The sequence below is a fragment of the Myzus persicae genome, unplaced genomic scaffold (assembly GCF_001856785.1).
Source record: "Myzus persicae strain clone G006 unplaced genomic scaffold, MPER_G0061.0, whole genome shotgun sequence".
Taxonomy (NCBI): Eukaryota; Metazoa; Arthropoda; class Insecta; order Hemiptera; family Aphididae; genus Myzus; species Myzus persicae.
In genome coordinates, this window is record NW_019101664.1 from 154719 (window position 1) to 173369 (window position 18651).

Genomic DNA, 18651 nt, shown 5'->3' on the forward strand with positions numbered 1-18651 from the left:
CCTACATAATGCCACTAATTTTTTATTACAATAGAATATTTATATTAGCCAGTACCTCAATAGTATGTTGAAATTCAAATAATTTTTATAAAATGATTTGTTGTATCCAATCATTCTAGCTAGATATATGAGCATGTTATTTGTACAAGTATGCACTTACTTATGTCAAGAACATAATACTTTCCATAAACAGCTCCTAGTTTTAAATAGCATTACATTAATGTATTTTTAACAATAGTTCCTATAACACATTCTAATAAAATAACATTTGTTCATATTATACACGATTTATTATTGTTCACAAGTCAAAAAACATCATACACATTTACATTTGGTTGAAATAATAATCTTGGTCGTAATTATATATATATCATATTTACGAATAATTATTACAATTCATCGTAGATATATTTCTATTACGTTATAAAAACCCTTAAACGCGAATCAATCATTATGTTTTACATATTCTTATCGTGATTTATTTATATATTTACATTGATAGTAATAATAATAAAATTAATTAAATCTAAATGCGGACGAAAATCTTAATTGTAGAAAATTTAATTGTTTTTTTAAACCGTTTCAAGTAATAATATGTACACACACAATATATTGTTGTAGTCATAATAGTGTAATAATAATTAATGTATAATCAATATTGATAGAATAGTAATAATATTAAGTAATAATAGTAGTCAAAAATTGTCCGCGTCTATAAAAATTCTAAAAATGAATTTTTTTCAATTGTAATAATTGTCAATGTATTTACATTATGATAGTAGTAGTAATAATAATAATCATAATAATAATAATAATAATAATAATAATAATAATCATAATATAAAATAAAAATAAAACAATCAATAAAATTCGCTGATTTTTGCGTATACTTATTAAGCGATGTAAATATTTTGATATAAACATTGTTTGTTTTAAACTGTGTATGTTTGGTGTGCACATCAACAAAAAATGACAGGGCATTTTAAGTATTATGTGTATTGATTGGCAGTGTTATTTACAATCCCATGTGTTGTTGCTGTTGCTGTTGTTGGGAAGCGGCAGACGCTGGAGACTTTTTGTCTCCACCACCAGATGATATTGAATCACCAACGCTATTTGGTCCACCATTGCTTCCAGGGTTTCCATTACCTCCGATAGATGATCCACCTCCGGCTCCAGGATTACTTCCTGGATTCTGTTGCTGCTGTCCACCACCACTATTTTGTCCTGATTGGCCACCGCTTGGAGGTCCCCCACCACTGCCACCACTACTAGGAGGTCCAGTGACCCAAGAGTTTTGTTGCTGTTGCTGAAGGCCATTGGGATTATTTGAAGAGGATGACTGAGAAACCACACCTCCACCACCACTACCACCAGTTGGTGTGCCTGGGGCGCTGCCATCTGCACCAGATCCGGGTGGTGGAAATAGAGAATCACCACCCATTAGACCTCCAGGTCCCATTTGTCCTCCAGGTCCACCAACACTCATTTGTCCTCCGGGTCCCATTGGTCCTCCACCGCCACTGACTGATCCCATTCCACCAGGCCCACCTCCACTACCTGGTCCCATACCACCAGGTCCACCTCCACCACCTATATGCTGTTGCAGATCGTTGCCTCCTGCTGAACCAACAGATCCTGGACCACCGGGGCCAACACCCATCACTGACGCTGCAGCTGAGTTAGCAGCTGCAGCTGCCGCAGCAGCGGCGGCAGCAGCAGCAGCAGCCGCTGCTGCAGCATCGTACTGAGTGTTTTCGAGTCGAGTAATCAAACGTTCATCTTCGTCACCAAATTCACCACCCATCAGCGATGGTTCTCCAACAACCATCACGTCCTGCTTGATACAAATATACGGTCATAAATGGAAATAATTTCAAAGTTCAACAATATATTAATTATCTGCACATGGTTACAAATGCCATATGTTTTTATATACCGTAACCGTACCTGTGATGCTAGGTTGAACCCTGCGCCACCGGCTCCACCACCCCCGCCACCACCACCGTTTGGTCCTGGGCTCCGTTTCTTTGAAGCAGCAGTCGGCCCGCCACCTGGTCCGCCACCAGGTCCACCACCACCGAGGGTGGTTGGAGGACCTCCACCAGCTCCAGAGTTACTTCCTTTCCGCTTACGCCTTTTGTTGGCTGGTCTCTGTGATTCTGTTAATTACACCAAAACATTAATTTATTTATTTTTTATATTCTATTAAATAACTTGTTTTATTATTATTTTATAGCTAATAGTGTAAAACAACCATGGAAATACACATAATCGGTCTTTGTAGTACAGAGAGAGGATATACTTAGTACTCATATTAAACACTTACAAGAATTACAAAAACAGTGTTAACAATGTTTACCAGCGAAGACCATAAATTCAAATATATTAAGTCACAAAATGAGCCATAATGTCAAATTCAACATAAGTAGCCAACGTAGATACATAGTTAAATAAATTAAAATACATGATTCAATATTCTTTATAGATTTGTATGATAAAACAATTGTTTGGCCAGGGTTAATTGTCAAAAACAAAAGCTAACAATAAAAACAAAAACAGATAAATTGAACATGACAAAATTGGTACTATCTAAGGTAACTCTTATTGTGAGAGAGAATACTATGTTCATATTTTTTTCTTGGATATTACAGTTCCAGTTATTTTTAATTATATTTTTCAATAGTTAACTTAATGTGTATTTACATGTTTTCTCATCTTATAAACACAAATTTACGTAACATGGTGTGTTTATAGGCCATAATACTTTTAATGTTAATATTACCTGGTGGGGCAACCATACGTTGCCACTTTTGAAATAGGGTAGTCTTCAGACAGTCTCTAGGACTAAGCGCATAAGCCTTGTGCCTGGACATAAGTTCTTGCATGGGTTCCAATATGACGCATAGCTATTAAAGAACATAAAATACATATTAGGTTTAATTTAACATAACTTAGCTCATTAAAATACACAATAGCAAACGGTGAAACATTTTTGAGGTCCATAATGTATATTATAATATTCAACTTTATTCAATTTTGATTTTAATTCATACTTTTCAAAGAGGTAGAATATCGTTATTAGTTAAAACATTGTTAAAGAGAATTAAATATTATATTTAAAAGAAGCGCCTAGTTGTTTAATACTTACTCTCAGGTAATTAAGCGTCGAGTTAGTAATGCCCTGTCGTGTGATGTTTTTTGCCACTTGTTGGTGAACAATTTCAGCATTAGGTGGTGGGGGTCCACCTGGTGGCCCTCCATCACCACCACCTCCAGGTCCTCCTTGCTGCATCATAACAACTGCAGCAACAGCTGCGGCTGCAGATGATCTTGGAACCAATTCCCTGTGTTGCCTAACCGCTAAATGCCACGTCCGAATACGCATCATATCGTCATACGTAAATTCCAACGTTAGCCTACCTTCAGTGCACACCCTGGTATATACGGGCGGCGATGGAGGTCCTCCTGCACCACCCATCGGTCCACCACCACCAAGCACTGTAAAAAAAGAATTTGCTAATCACATACTTACATAAAATGATACACACTAAACACTTAAACAGCAAGTATAGGTATACTTATGTATATACAAACATTTTTTTTGCATATTCAATGACATGCAACAATTTGAGCTACAGGGTATATTTTAAGAATAAAATACAAAATAAAATATATTCTGAGACAATCCAACTTTTTTAAAGAATACAATTTTAACAATAGTGAATTGATAAGATATATAAAAATTATTAAATGCTCAGTATCTACAAAAGACTAATAAATAATTGTAATATATTGCCAACATAAATTCTATTTATTACAATATACAAGTATACAAGTAATTATTTAAACAATTTAACCACACGTACCAGATTGCTGGGATGACGGAGGACCCTGGGCCACCAAGGATTTCTGCATTCCAATACCACCATTAAGTGATGCGGGGGGTCCTCCTCCGACGCTACCCGGACCACCAGGTCCTGGCGACTGAGCAATGGAAGACGGCGGCCCGCCACCGGGGTTTGAAGTCAAGTGAGTGGTCACCATGGTACAGTGATCACAGTCCAGAGTAAGACTAGTATTATGAAACGACTCCTTGGTGGCATTAGCTCTCAAATGATAATACAGATCAGTAACTCCACCCTCAAATATTGACCTAAAGTATCTAGGAATAAGGGTCCGTCCTATAGCTGTACAGATATGTTAAAAAGTAAACAAATTTTATTAGTATTGTACTAAATAGTATTAAGTTGAAGACCAATTATTATACTTACAGTATCGTTTGGGACCATCTTCTAAGCAAAACGTTAGTGTTAACGTGGCATCATCTTCAAAAAACTCAGTGGCAAACTGGTCCCACCATACATTGTCACTGTCCTATAGCAAAAAAATGGATTGTATAAATAAAATTCATTCAAATATAAATGCATTCTGTACTTGAAGTTGTTCATATTTTTCACAACTATATAGACATATTACTCTTCCAATTCATAAGTCAAAATTACATTTTATCTTAACTCTATAATTATAAATTGTATTATATATGTTACCTCATTGCGATTTTGCAGCCTTTTATTTAATTCAAATATCCGATAATCAGGCTGCACATGATGTGCATGTGGTGGATGTGGGTGTGGAGGTGGTGGAGGTCCATGCGGACCACCATGATGCGGAGGGCCATGTGGATGATGTGGTGGCCCATGTGGTGGAACTCCTGCTCCGCCGTGTGGATGAAGAGGAACGCCACCTCCGTGGTGTGGTGGTCCGCCACCGCCATGTGGGTGAGGAGGTCCACCATGGGGCCCACTCCCGGGTGGGCCACCATGATGAGGAGGACCTCCGTGGTGTCCCGGGGGTCCGCCACCGCCGTGATGAGGAGGGCCACTAGGTGGCCCTCCATGGTGTCCTGAGGGACCACTGTGGTGCACGCCACCACCTAAATGTCCCGGAGGTCCACTGTGAGGACCTCCTAATACACTACCACCATGATGTCCTGGTGGTCCACCACCATGATGACCAGGTGGTCCACTACCATATCCGCCCGGTCCTCCATATCCTCGGCGACCACCACCACCACCAGGTCCACTGGGTCCTCCTACCATTGATGATGGAAAACATCTGGATATGACAACAAGTTATTAAATTACTACTAATTATAGTACAGAGATAGGAATAAAGATACCATTAAATATTGCGTTAGAGATTAATTATGTTTTATAATGATTAACTTACGATGGATGATCAACCATCATGCGACCACCAGGGCCCGTGTCTGCGGCATTCATCATTCCTCCACCAGCTCCACCACCACCACCATGATGATTCATCATCTGCTGTTGTTGACTAAATGGTGATCCTGGAGGCATGGGGCCACCACCACTACCACCATAAAATTGCTGAGCGCCAAATGGTGATTGTTGAGGGGGTGGAGGTCCAGACCCGGGTCGATTGCTTCCGGGGCCACCGCTACCAAATCCCCCACCACCAGAACTGACTGAAGACGGTGATCCAAAAGGCATCTGAGCTCCACCACCACCACCATTAAATGGTCCACCGCCACCTCCATGCTGGCTATTTGGTGTGCCTGGTCCACCCCCATAAGGTACAGGGGTTGAAGAACCACCGCCCCCGGGAGTTGATGGGCTATAGTGTTGCTGTTGTTGATGTTGAGGAGTACTGTTGCCACCACCACCGCCACCATAGGGGCCACCACCAGGCGCGGGAGATCCTTGTTGCTGATGGAACAATGATGGGGACTGGTGACCTTGCTGTTGATGATGTTGCTGATATGGACCACCACTTCCAGGTCCTCCAGGGCCACCTCCATATCCCATGCCAAATGGATCTCCTGGACCACTGCCTGGTCCTCCCGGACCTCCACCAGTTTTCCATGAGGAAGCCGCTGCCGCTGCAGCTGCAGCAGCTGCGGCAGCGGCGGCCGCTGCTGAACCACCAGGTCCTCCAGGTACACCACCGCCACCTATACCATCATCTACTAGAGTTGCAGCTAAGGCTACAGCTGAACCACCACCACCTCCTGCATTACCGGCTCCGCCAACACTGCCACCTCCAGCTCCTCCACCCCGTCTACTGCATCCAGCTAAAATAAATAAGAAAGAAAAAAAATTATCATAAACATGTAGGTACTTCAACTTTTTTTAATTTGATATACGGTAAAATATCTTTATTAAAAGGCAACAGTAGAAAATTTTTATCAAAGGCTTCATCTTTTAAATTTAATACATTTTAAGACATAAGTTCTTTGTACCTACATTTTCAAATTTCAAAAATAATTTGTACTCGTAGCCATATTCTGAATATTTGTAAAGTACATGTATATCCTTGAGTATTACTTCATACGTAACTAGTTGTATTAAGAATTTGTCTTTTAATTGTTGTATTAAAATACTTTATATATATTTTATAGATGCTTACCTACTGTAAGTTTAGTATTTTAATTTTTCTTCTTATTGTTAAGAGAGGAAAATTAATTGGATTATCTATTAAATTGCTAAAAATAATTTGTACTCGTGGCTATATTCTGAACATTTTAAAAATACATGCATATCCTTGTGTATTACTTCTTACCTAGCAAGTTGTATTAAAAGTTTGTCTTTTAATTGTTGTATTAAAATACTTTATATATATTTTATAGATGCTTACCTACCTACTGTAAGTTTAATATTTTAGTTTTTCATCTTATTGTTTGGGTTGCATTAATTGGATTATCTATTAAATTGTTAAAATTAAAATACCAAGTACAGTAGGCACCCTGTAATAATACAGAAACTATAAAGAATATATTTATTGATTTCATAAATTAATGATGTTTAATCAGAATGTTAAATGTCAAGCATCCATCTAAACATAACTTTGCATCAAACTTTAATCTTTATGGTGGCATAACATTTCAGATATTCAATTGTTATAATATTTTGTATTCTTTGCTGTCATTCAATTATATACTCTCTCAATCCTATTTTCATTTCTATTTACTTAAATTATTGATATAGGTACTTCAATAGTTGTCTTGTTTCAATGCATAGGTACTTAATATTTAGATTTAAATGTATAATATTAATGCTGGGTTGCATGAATTATGAACCATCACTAAATATTTAATGAGCTATGGTCAGCAAATGGCCGCTCAAAAAATGATTTAGTGGCCCATGACTGATCCAGTAATTTAAGTGGACCATTAAATGAATACATTTATTATGTTACTGGCATAATATTAATATATTTATATATTAATACCTTGAGTTAAAAAATTTCAATTTAAGACAAAAATAGGTATTACAATGTAATATTTAGGTAGGTATATGTTACTATGTGCTTTAGTGTAGTATTCTTTGGTTATAGTACCATACCCATAATATTAAAAAAAGTCACTATTAATATTTGCCAATTGTTTAAGTTGCATTTATACATATAAAATATATTGTATAAATATTGAATTTAACTTCTAAGTGTAACTACCTGTGTCTACTAATATTTAGAAAGTAAGATGTGTCAATTATTGAATAATTTAAATTTATACATTGGTCATTAATAGCTCTCAAACTCTCATACTGTAGAAATATATAAATAAATGTATGTACTACACATGTAGGTACTCTGAAAAGTTAATACTTAGTATTTATAGTTTATACTTACACTTTTTACTACGTTGGCCACCACGTCCCTGCCTCATATTAGTCTTTTTTCGGTAAATGATGAATATTTATTAATTCCAATGTCTAAACGTGAATTCTACACTCTTTGAGCGATTGTTTGCAGACAGTTTCTGTTGTCGATTTCAGTACCAGTGCTTGTGACGATAACCGCCTCCACTGCCACTCGTATCTGGCACCATCATTGCATCGACTGCAGCCGTCGACTCTTCAGACATGTTTAAAATTTCGCTAACGAACGAATGAATTAGCGCGTGACCACCGTTATTCACTTGCTATATTATATCATGTATTTTGAGTTGAAATTACAGTACCGGGCGATATTGTCAGTCACAAATCGCCGGCGCGAGGTACGACGAAACGTGTAATGACCGAGTACACAGTCGCGCGTATTCCGGGCAGTAACGAGTACACATACGAAACAAAAATACTACGGTTTATCAGGCGAAATTACTGCACCACAATGGTAACGGTGCGACCGGCGCAGTGGAGTGCGGACGCGTACTTACGGCGGGCGCGCCTCGAACACAACAACGACGACGACGACGACGACGACAACAATAACAATAACGAGTTGTAATTACCGCGGCGTCGAAGTCGGCAAACGTATAAAATAAACTGTTGGCGATCGGATCACGGAATGGAACTAGCTGCGAACCGCGCTCATAGTGGTAGGCACCGCCAGAGTAGTTCCGCGCGCGTCGTTCAGCCGCGACGTGTTTACGGCAAAGTCGTAAACGGTGATCGGTTCCGCCGATGTCGGTACGCGGATGCGGGCAGTGGTAGACGGTGCAGAATCGCGGTGTTGACTGGTGGTCGTGGTCGGTTGGTGGTTTGCCGCCGCCGTCGCGCGTATATTATTATTATAGAGATAGACGCCGTCCGACGCTGCCGCTGCTACCTTGTCATCGCCGCCGTAGCCGTCGGCCGCCGAGAGATATCGATAATAATGTGCGCGCGCGTGAGCGTGTGTGCGTGCGTGCGTCCGTGCGTCCGTGTACATAATACGTATGTGCTATAATAGCGGTCGGTGGGCGGTCGGCGGTGTTGTCGCACTGGCGGGTGGTTTTGGCGGGCGGGTAGTGGCGGTGGGTACGATCGTTCGTGTTGCGGCTATGGGGGAGTGGGATCGGTCGGCGGTGTCGGCGACGAGTGGCGGTGTGCGGAGTGGAAGGCAATCGAGCGACGGCGTCGCCGCACCGACGCGCAGCGAACGTTCCAAAACGGTGCGTGCACCGGTACCGGGTGCGATTCGCCTCCGTACGTGCCGACGGTTTACCTCCACCGACCGTTGACGTTCGAGATAACGTTCCTACATAAGTCCAGCGTATAGTTATTAGTTGCACCACTTGTCCCAGTACAGATGTGCAATAATACATTTAGTATTTGTTAAAATAATATTAATACCATAATTTACTGAAGCGGACTCTCGCGGTACTCTTATTATATGTTGAAAGCTGGTAAGTTCGTATGGTTTCTCAGAAACGGCATGATTCGTGTTGAAGCATATTGCATTCCCAAGTATCAGCTGAAAGTTTTAACTTAGAGCTTAATCTTAATACAATAATACCCACATCACCGTAAATGGTTGGAAAAATAATTTGGAGCGGAACTCAATTCACTTACTGCCAATACCGTATACAAACATATACCTACAATAAATTAAGAATTTTATTAAAGAACAATCTTTATATTGTAACTAAAATAATAATACCAACAATTAAAAAAATATCTCAAGTTCCTGTTATAGGTATATTAAATGGTAATAATAAATACAATGAAAACTGCTAGAAAAATTCTCGGTTATATCCACAGGCGTGACTAGAATTTATTCACAAATGTTGCAAGCAAAAATATCATGGTACCTATATAACCTATGAATATTGGATAGTCAGCAACCGTGAAAAAAACATAATATGTGGTTTTAGACATAGTGGCTTCTTTTTCATAAAATCTTTTAAATGCATGCTGATCCCCTGAACTTTATTTAAGAATACGTTAGTATAGTAAATTGTTTAGAATAATCAATGAGCTTCGAAAATAAGCTGAGGTTTATCGCCCTAAAATCTTAATCCAAACACTCAACTCTTCGAAGTTAAGTAAAAAATATTTTATTGTTTTTACTAGCTTGATATTTATGTTATCAAACATTGACTTAAAATTCTGCTAGAACCACTAATTTTGCAGGTATGACCATCGTGGTCATATCCGTAAATGAGTTAATGATTGGCCTAAGATTTAACTTATATCAAATTCCGTTGAACTAAAAATGAATCATGAAATTCAAAGTAATACAAATTACCTTGCCTATAAAAATTCGAACATATTAACATAACATATTTCGCAAAAACGTGGTAACATAGGCAGAATAACCCAAAAATCAAAATAATTACTCAATAGGCAATTAGATACCTATCCAACATGCGTTATGTTGAGTTTTTGTTTATTACCTATATGGCTACATACTGGCTACTACTTACTAGGTTTAATTTCTTTGATTCAGCCTATGCCAACACGAATAATCAATAAGTTAAACCTATAAAAAATTGTTATTTTAATAATGTAATACAGTCGACTCTCGGTAACTCGAAGTTCAAGGGGGAAAAAAAAAATTCGACTTACTAAAAATTTCGAGTTATCAAAAACTTTTAAAAAGTATGTTTATTTTTAAATAAAGTATTATACATTAAAAAAATTAAAAAAATGTTTTCTTACATTCCTACTTACATATTATTATCATTTTTAAAAAATTGGTGTAAAGTTAATTGTTTTTGTTTATTTAAAACATTGTTCTCAATTCTATTTTCTAAAGTACCTAGTGGTTTAAATAAATCTTCCATACCTTCATTGCCTTCAATATATTTACGTAATGTTTCTAATGCAAGTTTCGCTTCTTTATTTGTAATGGTGGATTGTATTTGTTGGTCTTCAATTTCTTCTTCGTTATCTTCGTCTAATATATCGGAGATAATATCGTTCTCAGTCCATTCTCCACAAATCTCCAAATTTTCATCGACATTGACGTATGACGTAAAAGTTTCATTAAGATTTAATTGATCCCATTCATCGTTATTATCATCAGAAGGTTCATCTAGAATATTTTCAGTCGAAGTTCTAAAACCTGATTTTGTAAAACAGTTTACGATCGTTTCTTTTTTTACGTGTCGCCATGCTTTATCGCATAGCCGTATAGCATCCAATATGTTTATTACAATTTGATTGGTATCATTTATAGCCGATACAATTTTTTTTCCATTTCTTTTCTGTAAAATATTTTAAAATTATTTATAATACCTTGGTCTAATGGTTGTAATACAGACGTAGTATTAGGAGGTAAAAACTGCACTTTAATAGCATTAAAAGTCGAGGTTAAATTGTGTGCAGTACAATTATCAATAAAAAGTAAGATTTTTCTTTTTTCGGAGACCATTTTTTTATCTAATTTCATTAACCACAAATTAAAAATTTCAGACGTCATCCAGGATTTTTTGTTTGCATAATAATCTAATGGTAATGATTTTATTTGTTTAAAACATCGTGGTTTTTTCGACTTACCAATCAGAAGTGGTCTTAATTTTTCTGTGCCCGACATATTTGCCCCTAACAGAAGTGTTACTCTTTCTTTACTATGTTTTCCACCTGAACAAGATTGGCCTTTAAATATGAATGTTTTGTCAGGTAAACATTTGAAAAATAATCCTGTTTCATCTACATTAAAAATATCGTCTGGTGAATAATTTTCGATGAGTTTCGGTAAATTATTTATCCATACGGAACATTTTTGTACATCTACAGCGCCACTTTCACCACAAACTTGTTTAAATACAACGCTATTTCTGATTTTCCAATTTGTTAACCATCCACTGCTAGCTTTAAAATATTCATGCCCTAACTTATGTCCAAACTCTTCAGCTTTTTCTCGTAGAATAGGTCCATTAATTGGAATTTTTCTGTCAAGACATTGTTGAAACCATTTTAATAAACATGATTCTATGTCAGAGTATTCTCCTAGTTTCATTTTTTTTCTAGTTGCCGAGTTTTCGTTAAAGTTTTTTAAAATTACATCTTTATTTTTTATTATTGTAGATAATGTACTCGCCGGAATTCCAAAATCTTTGGCTATGTCTTGTTTTTTTTTTTCGCCTTTTTCAATAATTTTAAGCAAGTTCACTTTTTCTGCAAGTGATAATGTTGTTAATTTTCTTTTTTGAGCCATAATAACCACTGATTAACACTGTCACACGCACACGATAAACGATTAACCGAACGAACAGACGGCAGAACTAAAACTGATTGTATCAAAGTTATCAAGAGTTAAATTACGATCGGGTTTTACGAAAAATAATCGCCTTGATAAACTATTTTTAGTACTAAATTTGGATAAGAAAATTCGAGATATCAAAAACTTGTCAAATTAATTTTCGAGTTAACAAGATTATTTAAACATTAAGTGTTATTGTTATTTGAAGGGGAATTTTATTTATTCGAGATATCAAGAATTTCGAGTTATCGAGGTTCGAGTTACCGAGAGTCGACTGTAATAATATACTGCAACTGAAAAATAGAGAATGGCGATATTAAAAGGTATTGTCAAAAACTATAATATCTACATAGTCATAGACACATAGTCATAATAATATTTTGACATTTTGTAATAATGAGTACATATTAAGGAATAAATGAATAAACATAAAATATGTTTTGAAAAACAAAAAGATGGTAAGTACTTGGTTTACATGTATTAATTTTTATACATAAAATCTTTTTATTTTATGTGTAGCCAGTGCAGGTATATCCAGAGCCCGAAAGCCGTCCCCACGGAAGGGCGAGCAGGGCCTACACCCCTGGTTCCTCGCTCTCGGCACAGTTAGACAGGCCCCGCTATTATAGATACAATGAGAAGTTAGATCGACGACGAAAACAATTTTTATTTAAATCGAATTTATCGAGTTAATGATTAAACTATTAAAGGTATCAGAGCCAGTGTGTTTTTAGTACAAAAACGTGTCTTACGGGAAAAACTATTACGCACTGTAGAATATAGTCTTGTAATATAGTCCCGAGCCCGACTTTATAAACAAGTTGTCTCCCGATATACTCAAAATATTATCGTAAATGAAAAAGGTATAATACTAGTTGCATCCTAATGGGCAAGTAATATAATGTATAAGTGGTTCCGAACATTTTCAAATATCATGTAATGAAATAAGTTTGTAATTTTAAAGTCGTAATTTATAACTTTTGTACATTGATATTTGACGCAATTAAACCACATTATACAACCTATATCCATAGGCTGAGATCGGGGGGGGGGGCCTTACGGGGGCTTAGTTCCCCCAAAATAAATGATTTGAAGTTAAAGAACCTCTAAGAATATTAAACAAACAATACCGTAATTTTGTACAGTTTGCAGAACTTTTTTCATTATTTTATATTCTTATATCCACAATTATATAAGTGTACCTAGTACATTACATACACACTATTTACCAATTCATTATTTACCGTAACATACCGTACAATTAAGTCACAATTCACAATAATGTTATATTGTGTTTATATACCTAATATTGTACATATTTTGTACCAATTGGCCATCTATATTGAATAACATATTATACCATTCTATTTTAGATGGGAAAAATATTATGTATTTCTTTTCCTAATTTTTGTTAATTCTCGAGAAGCGATAGCTATTATAGGACTATCGCTATAGCTGTATTAAACCTATCGTAAAGTTTATCGCGATTGAATGAATCGTTAACCGTATTGACCATTTTATACTAAATTATATTTTACTTATTGTTTGATGTTCTTGGGAATACATTTCTTTTGAGATTGTGATTTAGATTTTTAATAAATAATTTAGTTCTAATATGTTTGAAATATTTAAATTTAAATCGTTTATTAATTATTCTTTTTTTTATGTTTGTAACTATTTAAGTTGTTATGATAACGAGTCAACGAGAACAATTTTTTATGAGTGATCTAATGTAAAATCTAATGTAAAAATTAGTTTGTTGGGGGTGTGGGGGCAATGCCCCAACGGGTCTTTTTGTCATCAAATATTTAAGCCCCCCTTAATATTTCACAAGATCTCCGCCTATGCCTATATCAAACATTAAGATAATAAACTCTTTAATACTCATTCGTAATTTGTGTCTCCGCATCCTAATATGTATAAATTTATCGAAATTTTAAAACTAATCCAGACCGAGACTGTAATTTTAATACAAAATTCTAATAAGTCTAAATCACATGCACGATTACAAATTAGAAATAAAATAATTTTCATTGATACTCAATTAAAAAAGCCGAATGAAAAAAAATCATATTTTACCATTATATTAAAGTTAGTTTTTTTTATTGACTAATTATTGTTGTATGTAATTTTTGAATAAATGTAGTATATTAAACCAAAGTCTGATGTTTTAACTATACTATATATTTTTAACTTTATAAGACAATTTATTATGTACACATGTGTAATATTTTAGTGAAGTTTTTGAGCCATAACATCACACATTACTTTTATAATAAAATATTTATAATTTAAGATGTATATAAAATTATTAAACATTTTTTTTATTGATTTTAACCAACTAAAGTTATCTATTATTGTTTTTAATATAATTGTGTACCTATTATTTGTATAAATGTATTTAATTACCTTAGACTGGTATTTTTTAACTCTACTATATAACTTTATAACACAGTACATTATGTATACATGTGTTATTTATGTATACACTATAATATAGTAAAATATCTATATATCTATAGTAATATAATATATATTATATTAATTTATTAAATATAAATTATTATGTTACTGTTAACTTAGTTTTTATAACTATAAAACATGTGTGTAGACATTGCATGGAGTACTAGTGTACTATAGTGAAGTTTAAATGTGTTAGTAACCACTTCCATAACTTGTGTGAAAATTCTTGTGAGGTAACTCGTATATAATTATGAACTACCTCATACCTGATCATCGGAGGATACTAGTATATATTAACCTTTTTACTAAGGATGGGAGGTAATTCGTATATTTTGGGAGACAACTAGTGTATGTACCGCCTAAAACCTATATAATCTCCCTAAAATAGGTGTCGGGCAGTAAGTTGGTGGGTAATTAATAATTATTATAATTAAGGTAGCAACTAAAATATAAAATATAATTTTCAAAATATCAAAATTCAATTTTTAAAGTCTAAATTGATAAAAAGAAGTAAAAACTATTTTCAAAGCACTCTGTACCAAGAAAAAGATACCAACTTAGCTAGACCTTATAGGTATCACCGTATCTGTAGAAACAAATAATTGAGTAAAAACTAAAATATTACAATATTATTGGCACTTTGATGAATCGATGATTTAAAAAGTAGTAAATAGTAATGTTAGTTTATAATATTGTTTTATATATTTATCGACTTATTTTGTCAATATAATTAGTCTAGACTCTAGAGCAAGGACTTTCATGCATTTGCATGTTTTTTCTGGTTTAGTTAAACGTATGCGGAGTAAGTACACAGTAGAAAGCTAAAAGTTTTTAGTGCATATTTTTGCATATTTGGACATTTTTTGGTTTCAGGGGCATAATTTTGATTGCACTACTATATTTTAAGCTTTTAGTGCATATTTTGATGGTTTATCAAAAATCGAGCACTTTGGTGATTATTTTCCATGAATCGAGGTCAACAATTTGTTATAAACTTATAAAGACGATAGAGATAAATTTTATCTTGAAATAATAATAATGGTCAGTATTTATTATGTCTATTTTTGTATTTTTATTTAACGAATAGTAGGTACGTAGGATAAAAACGATAATATCAAGTATCTATAGTTAGTAGGTAGATTAGATTAGTTCTAGTAGATTCTCCGCGTGTATGTTAGTTTCGTGAGCTTAATTTTTATATAACGTTCGTGAGTTTAATTTTCGTCACTCTATAAATATGCTAAAAGAAAAATCAACAAAAGCTTATCGTTTTGCGTAATTTTGTAATCGAGTTTGGTGAATCTGTATTTTCAGCGGATAATAATTAAGAAGAATGGGATCCAACATTAAAAAAAAATTTCAAATCAATTTAATAAAATTTCATTGCTAATTCAAATTTGTTTTCAGAAATTCAATCTGATAGATTGGTAGTTTAATACTAATTACTAGGGCGCGGATTGTAATGCCCTAAAAAAAACCTAAAAATGCCTTAGAAAAAATGCTATTATGACCTAAAAAATTCAATTAATGACGTAAAAAAATGTACTAAAAATGTGAAAAATGATGTAAAAAAATGCACAGCATTTTTTTCATTTTATTAAAATTTAATTAATGACATAAAAAAATAGAATATTTAGAAGATGGCAATAATAGAAATAGCTGATTAGAACGATATGTATAGGTATGAAACTATATTTCGTTGAAAAACGGAAATTCTGTCCACTGACGGGACTATTAATAGTGTGGCTAGTATGTACACTAAACACACGTAGTCCGTTTTATTGTTATCGTCATCGATTATTATCATTTACCACAATTCATATATGAAACAGACGATAAAGTGTAGTTTTCAATAATTTAGTAAAAGAAAAATATTGAATACTTGAAATTTTTTTATTTCTCTCCAAAAATGCTACATTTTTCGAAAATATGAAAATAATAACCTTAAAAGTAGCGAAAATGACCAAAAATGCATTAAAGAAGTTAAAACGACAAAAAATGCAAAAAAATACAAAATAAAAATTGAATTACATGAATCTACACCACTTGAAACGCATTTTTGCCAAACTGAGCATTGCGTAAGGATTTAGGAAAAAAAATGCATTTTGCATTGAAATCCGCGCCCTACTAATTACTATTGAAAACATATTGATACTTTAAGACAAAAAAAAATATGTATTCGTTATTCGTATATAGCGCCTTATTGACATGCCACATGCGCATATAGGTATACGTGCCAGAACGCTCCACTATTTATTTTTCACTACACTAGTACTGTAATACTACAGTCACACACACACACTCACACACTAATGATCACTTACCACACACACATTCATACAAATACACGATACACACGCACTTAGAAAATCGCCTATACTGGAATCCTTTAAAACTGTCGGAATCTAATCCCAATTTGGCCATTTAATGGAAATTATGTATGCAAAGAAAAAAACCAATGTATAATATTGACATTAAGAAATCCATTAATATTGACCTTTAAACCCGGATCATTTATTATTATGTTTTTTAATTATCATACATTATCAGAGTCATGCTATGTCGTTTGACATATAGTTTAATGTTTAAAGAGATATATAAAATAAATGAAAAAACTACAGACGAGCAAACAACAAACCATTGTGAGATTATAATTGTTAGCATTACATTGCTATTTTACATTAGAATTTGTTGGATAATTTTATAAATTGAATCTTTTGATTATGTAGTACTAAAACTTAAAAGTGTTAGCACAAATAGGCAATGTTAAAAAACTGCCTAAATACAAAAATTAACTATTTTACTTATTAAAATTAATTTGATTTAGTCTCTAGTACAAGATTGCATTAAGGGGAGGGGCGATTTGTAATACTAAAATTCTAAAAAAAAAAAAATCAAATGTTTTACTTTTAAAGTTCTAACAAAATTAGTTTATTAGCTTAACTATTGATTCTTTTTTATTATTGCCAAAACTATGATTTAAAAGGTCAAGTCATGCAGGTTGTCATGCTGAACTGATTAAATATTTAAACTTTATAAATTATAATCATGTTTTGAAATATAATATAATAACTATAGTATATAGTATATGGCATAATTTTGATTTTGTACTAAATACCTACAATATTGAATTTTGAGAGACTTATCCCACCATTAAATTATTTATTTTATTTGCTCCCTATACTCTATAGCAGGGGTCAGGAACCTGCGGCTCTATGGAAAATTCCTAATAATATTAAGGAGATACGTTTTTTTGTGTGTTATTGTATTTAATTAAATAATATTATATTTGTATAAACAATTACAATAATAATAATAATGAATTAATGAAACGAAGTTTTTCTATATTTTCTAAATTTAAGACGTATCATTATGTTTTTAATGCCTATTCATTTTTCAATGAAATAATAATATTATCTTATTCTAATATTCTATAATATATTGTCTGTACTAACAACCAACTAAAAAAAGGTTGTTCGAACCTGTGTGGCTCCCTGGACATCATGGTTTTATAATTTTTGGAAAAAATGGCTTTCTTATACGAAAAGGTTAGGTTAGCCTTGCTCTATAGTAACTAACTGCAATGAATATTGAAGAATTGCGCAAGACAATGATCCTATAAACCAGTAGTTCCCAAACTTTTACGGCCACGGCACCTTTAAAAAATTGCTCGTGTTCCGCGGAACCCTAATGTCTAATCCAACTCAACTACAATTTTTCTAAATAAAAAAAGGAAAACCAATTCTCTAAACTCTCAAGTCTAAATTATATTTTAACGATACTGTTAATGACTTTTCAGTTTTCATTATTAAACTTAGTTTAAAAAAAATTTTCAACCAAACATTTTTTTTTTAAATAACAAACATTAAATAAACATAATTTTCTCAATAATCATATACATCTGGCGGAACCCTTGACATTGTCCCACGGAACCCTATAAAGTTCCGCTGAACACACTTTAGGAGACGCTGATATAAACACTATACACAAATATGGTATTTGGACTTTCCGCTCCAGAGATTTTAGCGGTACTGGATGTTTCCCCTCTAGACTGAGACATTTCCACCTGAATAAATATATATATTTTTTTAGACATAATGATAGGCTGGAAATTAGGTTCTTTGGTTCTACCAGAAATATACGTATAAGATCTTTATATCAGCATCTATCGACTATCAACATTCACGTTATGGATTTATCACCCAATAATTTTATTGATAATGATTGATTAACCAACGTTATGTGAAATCATTA

General features: G+C 33.9%; 2 protein-coding genes across 2 annotated transcripts; both read right to left on the bottom strand.

Annotated features, from left to right (window-relative positions):
* Positions 1–271: 271 nt before the first annotated feature.
* Positions 272–8623, bottom strand: LOC111029973 (AT-rich interactive domain-containing protein 1A). The gene is made up of 9 exons (XM_022309250.1): positions 7657–8623; positions 5233–6100; positions 4551–5118; positions 4275–4377; positions 3870–4190; positions 3152–3501; positions 2786–2909; positions 1951–2162; positions 272–1837 (listed from the first exon to the last, which is right to left on the bottom strand). The coding sequence occupies exons 1-9, from the start codon at positions 7691–7693 to the stop codon at positions 1016–1018; spliced, it is 3405 nt and encodes a 1134-aa protein (XP_022164942.1). The 5' UTR covers positions 7694–8623; the 3' UTR covers positions 272–1015.
* A 1892-nt stretch (positions 8624–10515) lies between these two features.
* Positions 10516–11937, bottom strand: LOC111029975 (tigger transposable element-derived protein 4-like). Its single transcript, XM_022309252.1, has one exon. The coding sequence runs from the start codon at positions 11887–11889 to the stop codon at positions 10903–10905; it is 987 nt and encodes a 328-aa protein (XP_022164944.1). The 5' UTR covers positions 11890–11937; the 3' UTR covers positions 10516–10902.
* Positions 11938–18651: the final 6714 nt, after the last annotated feature.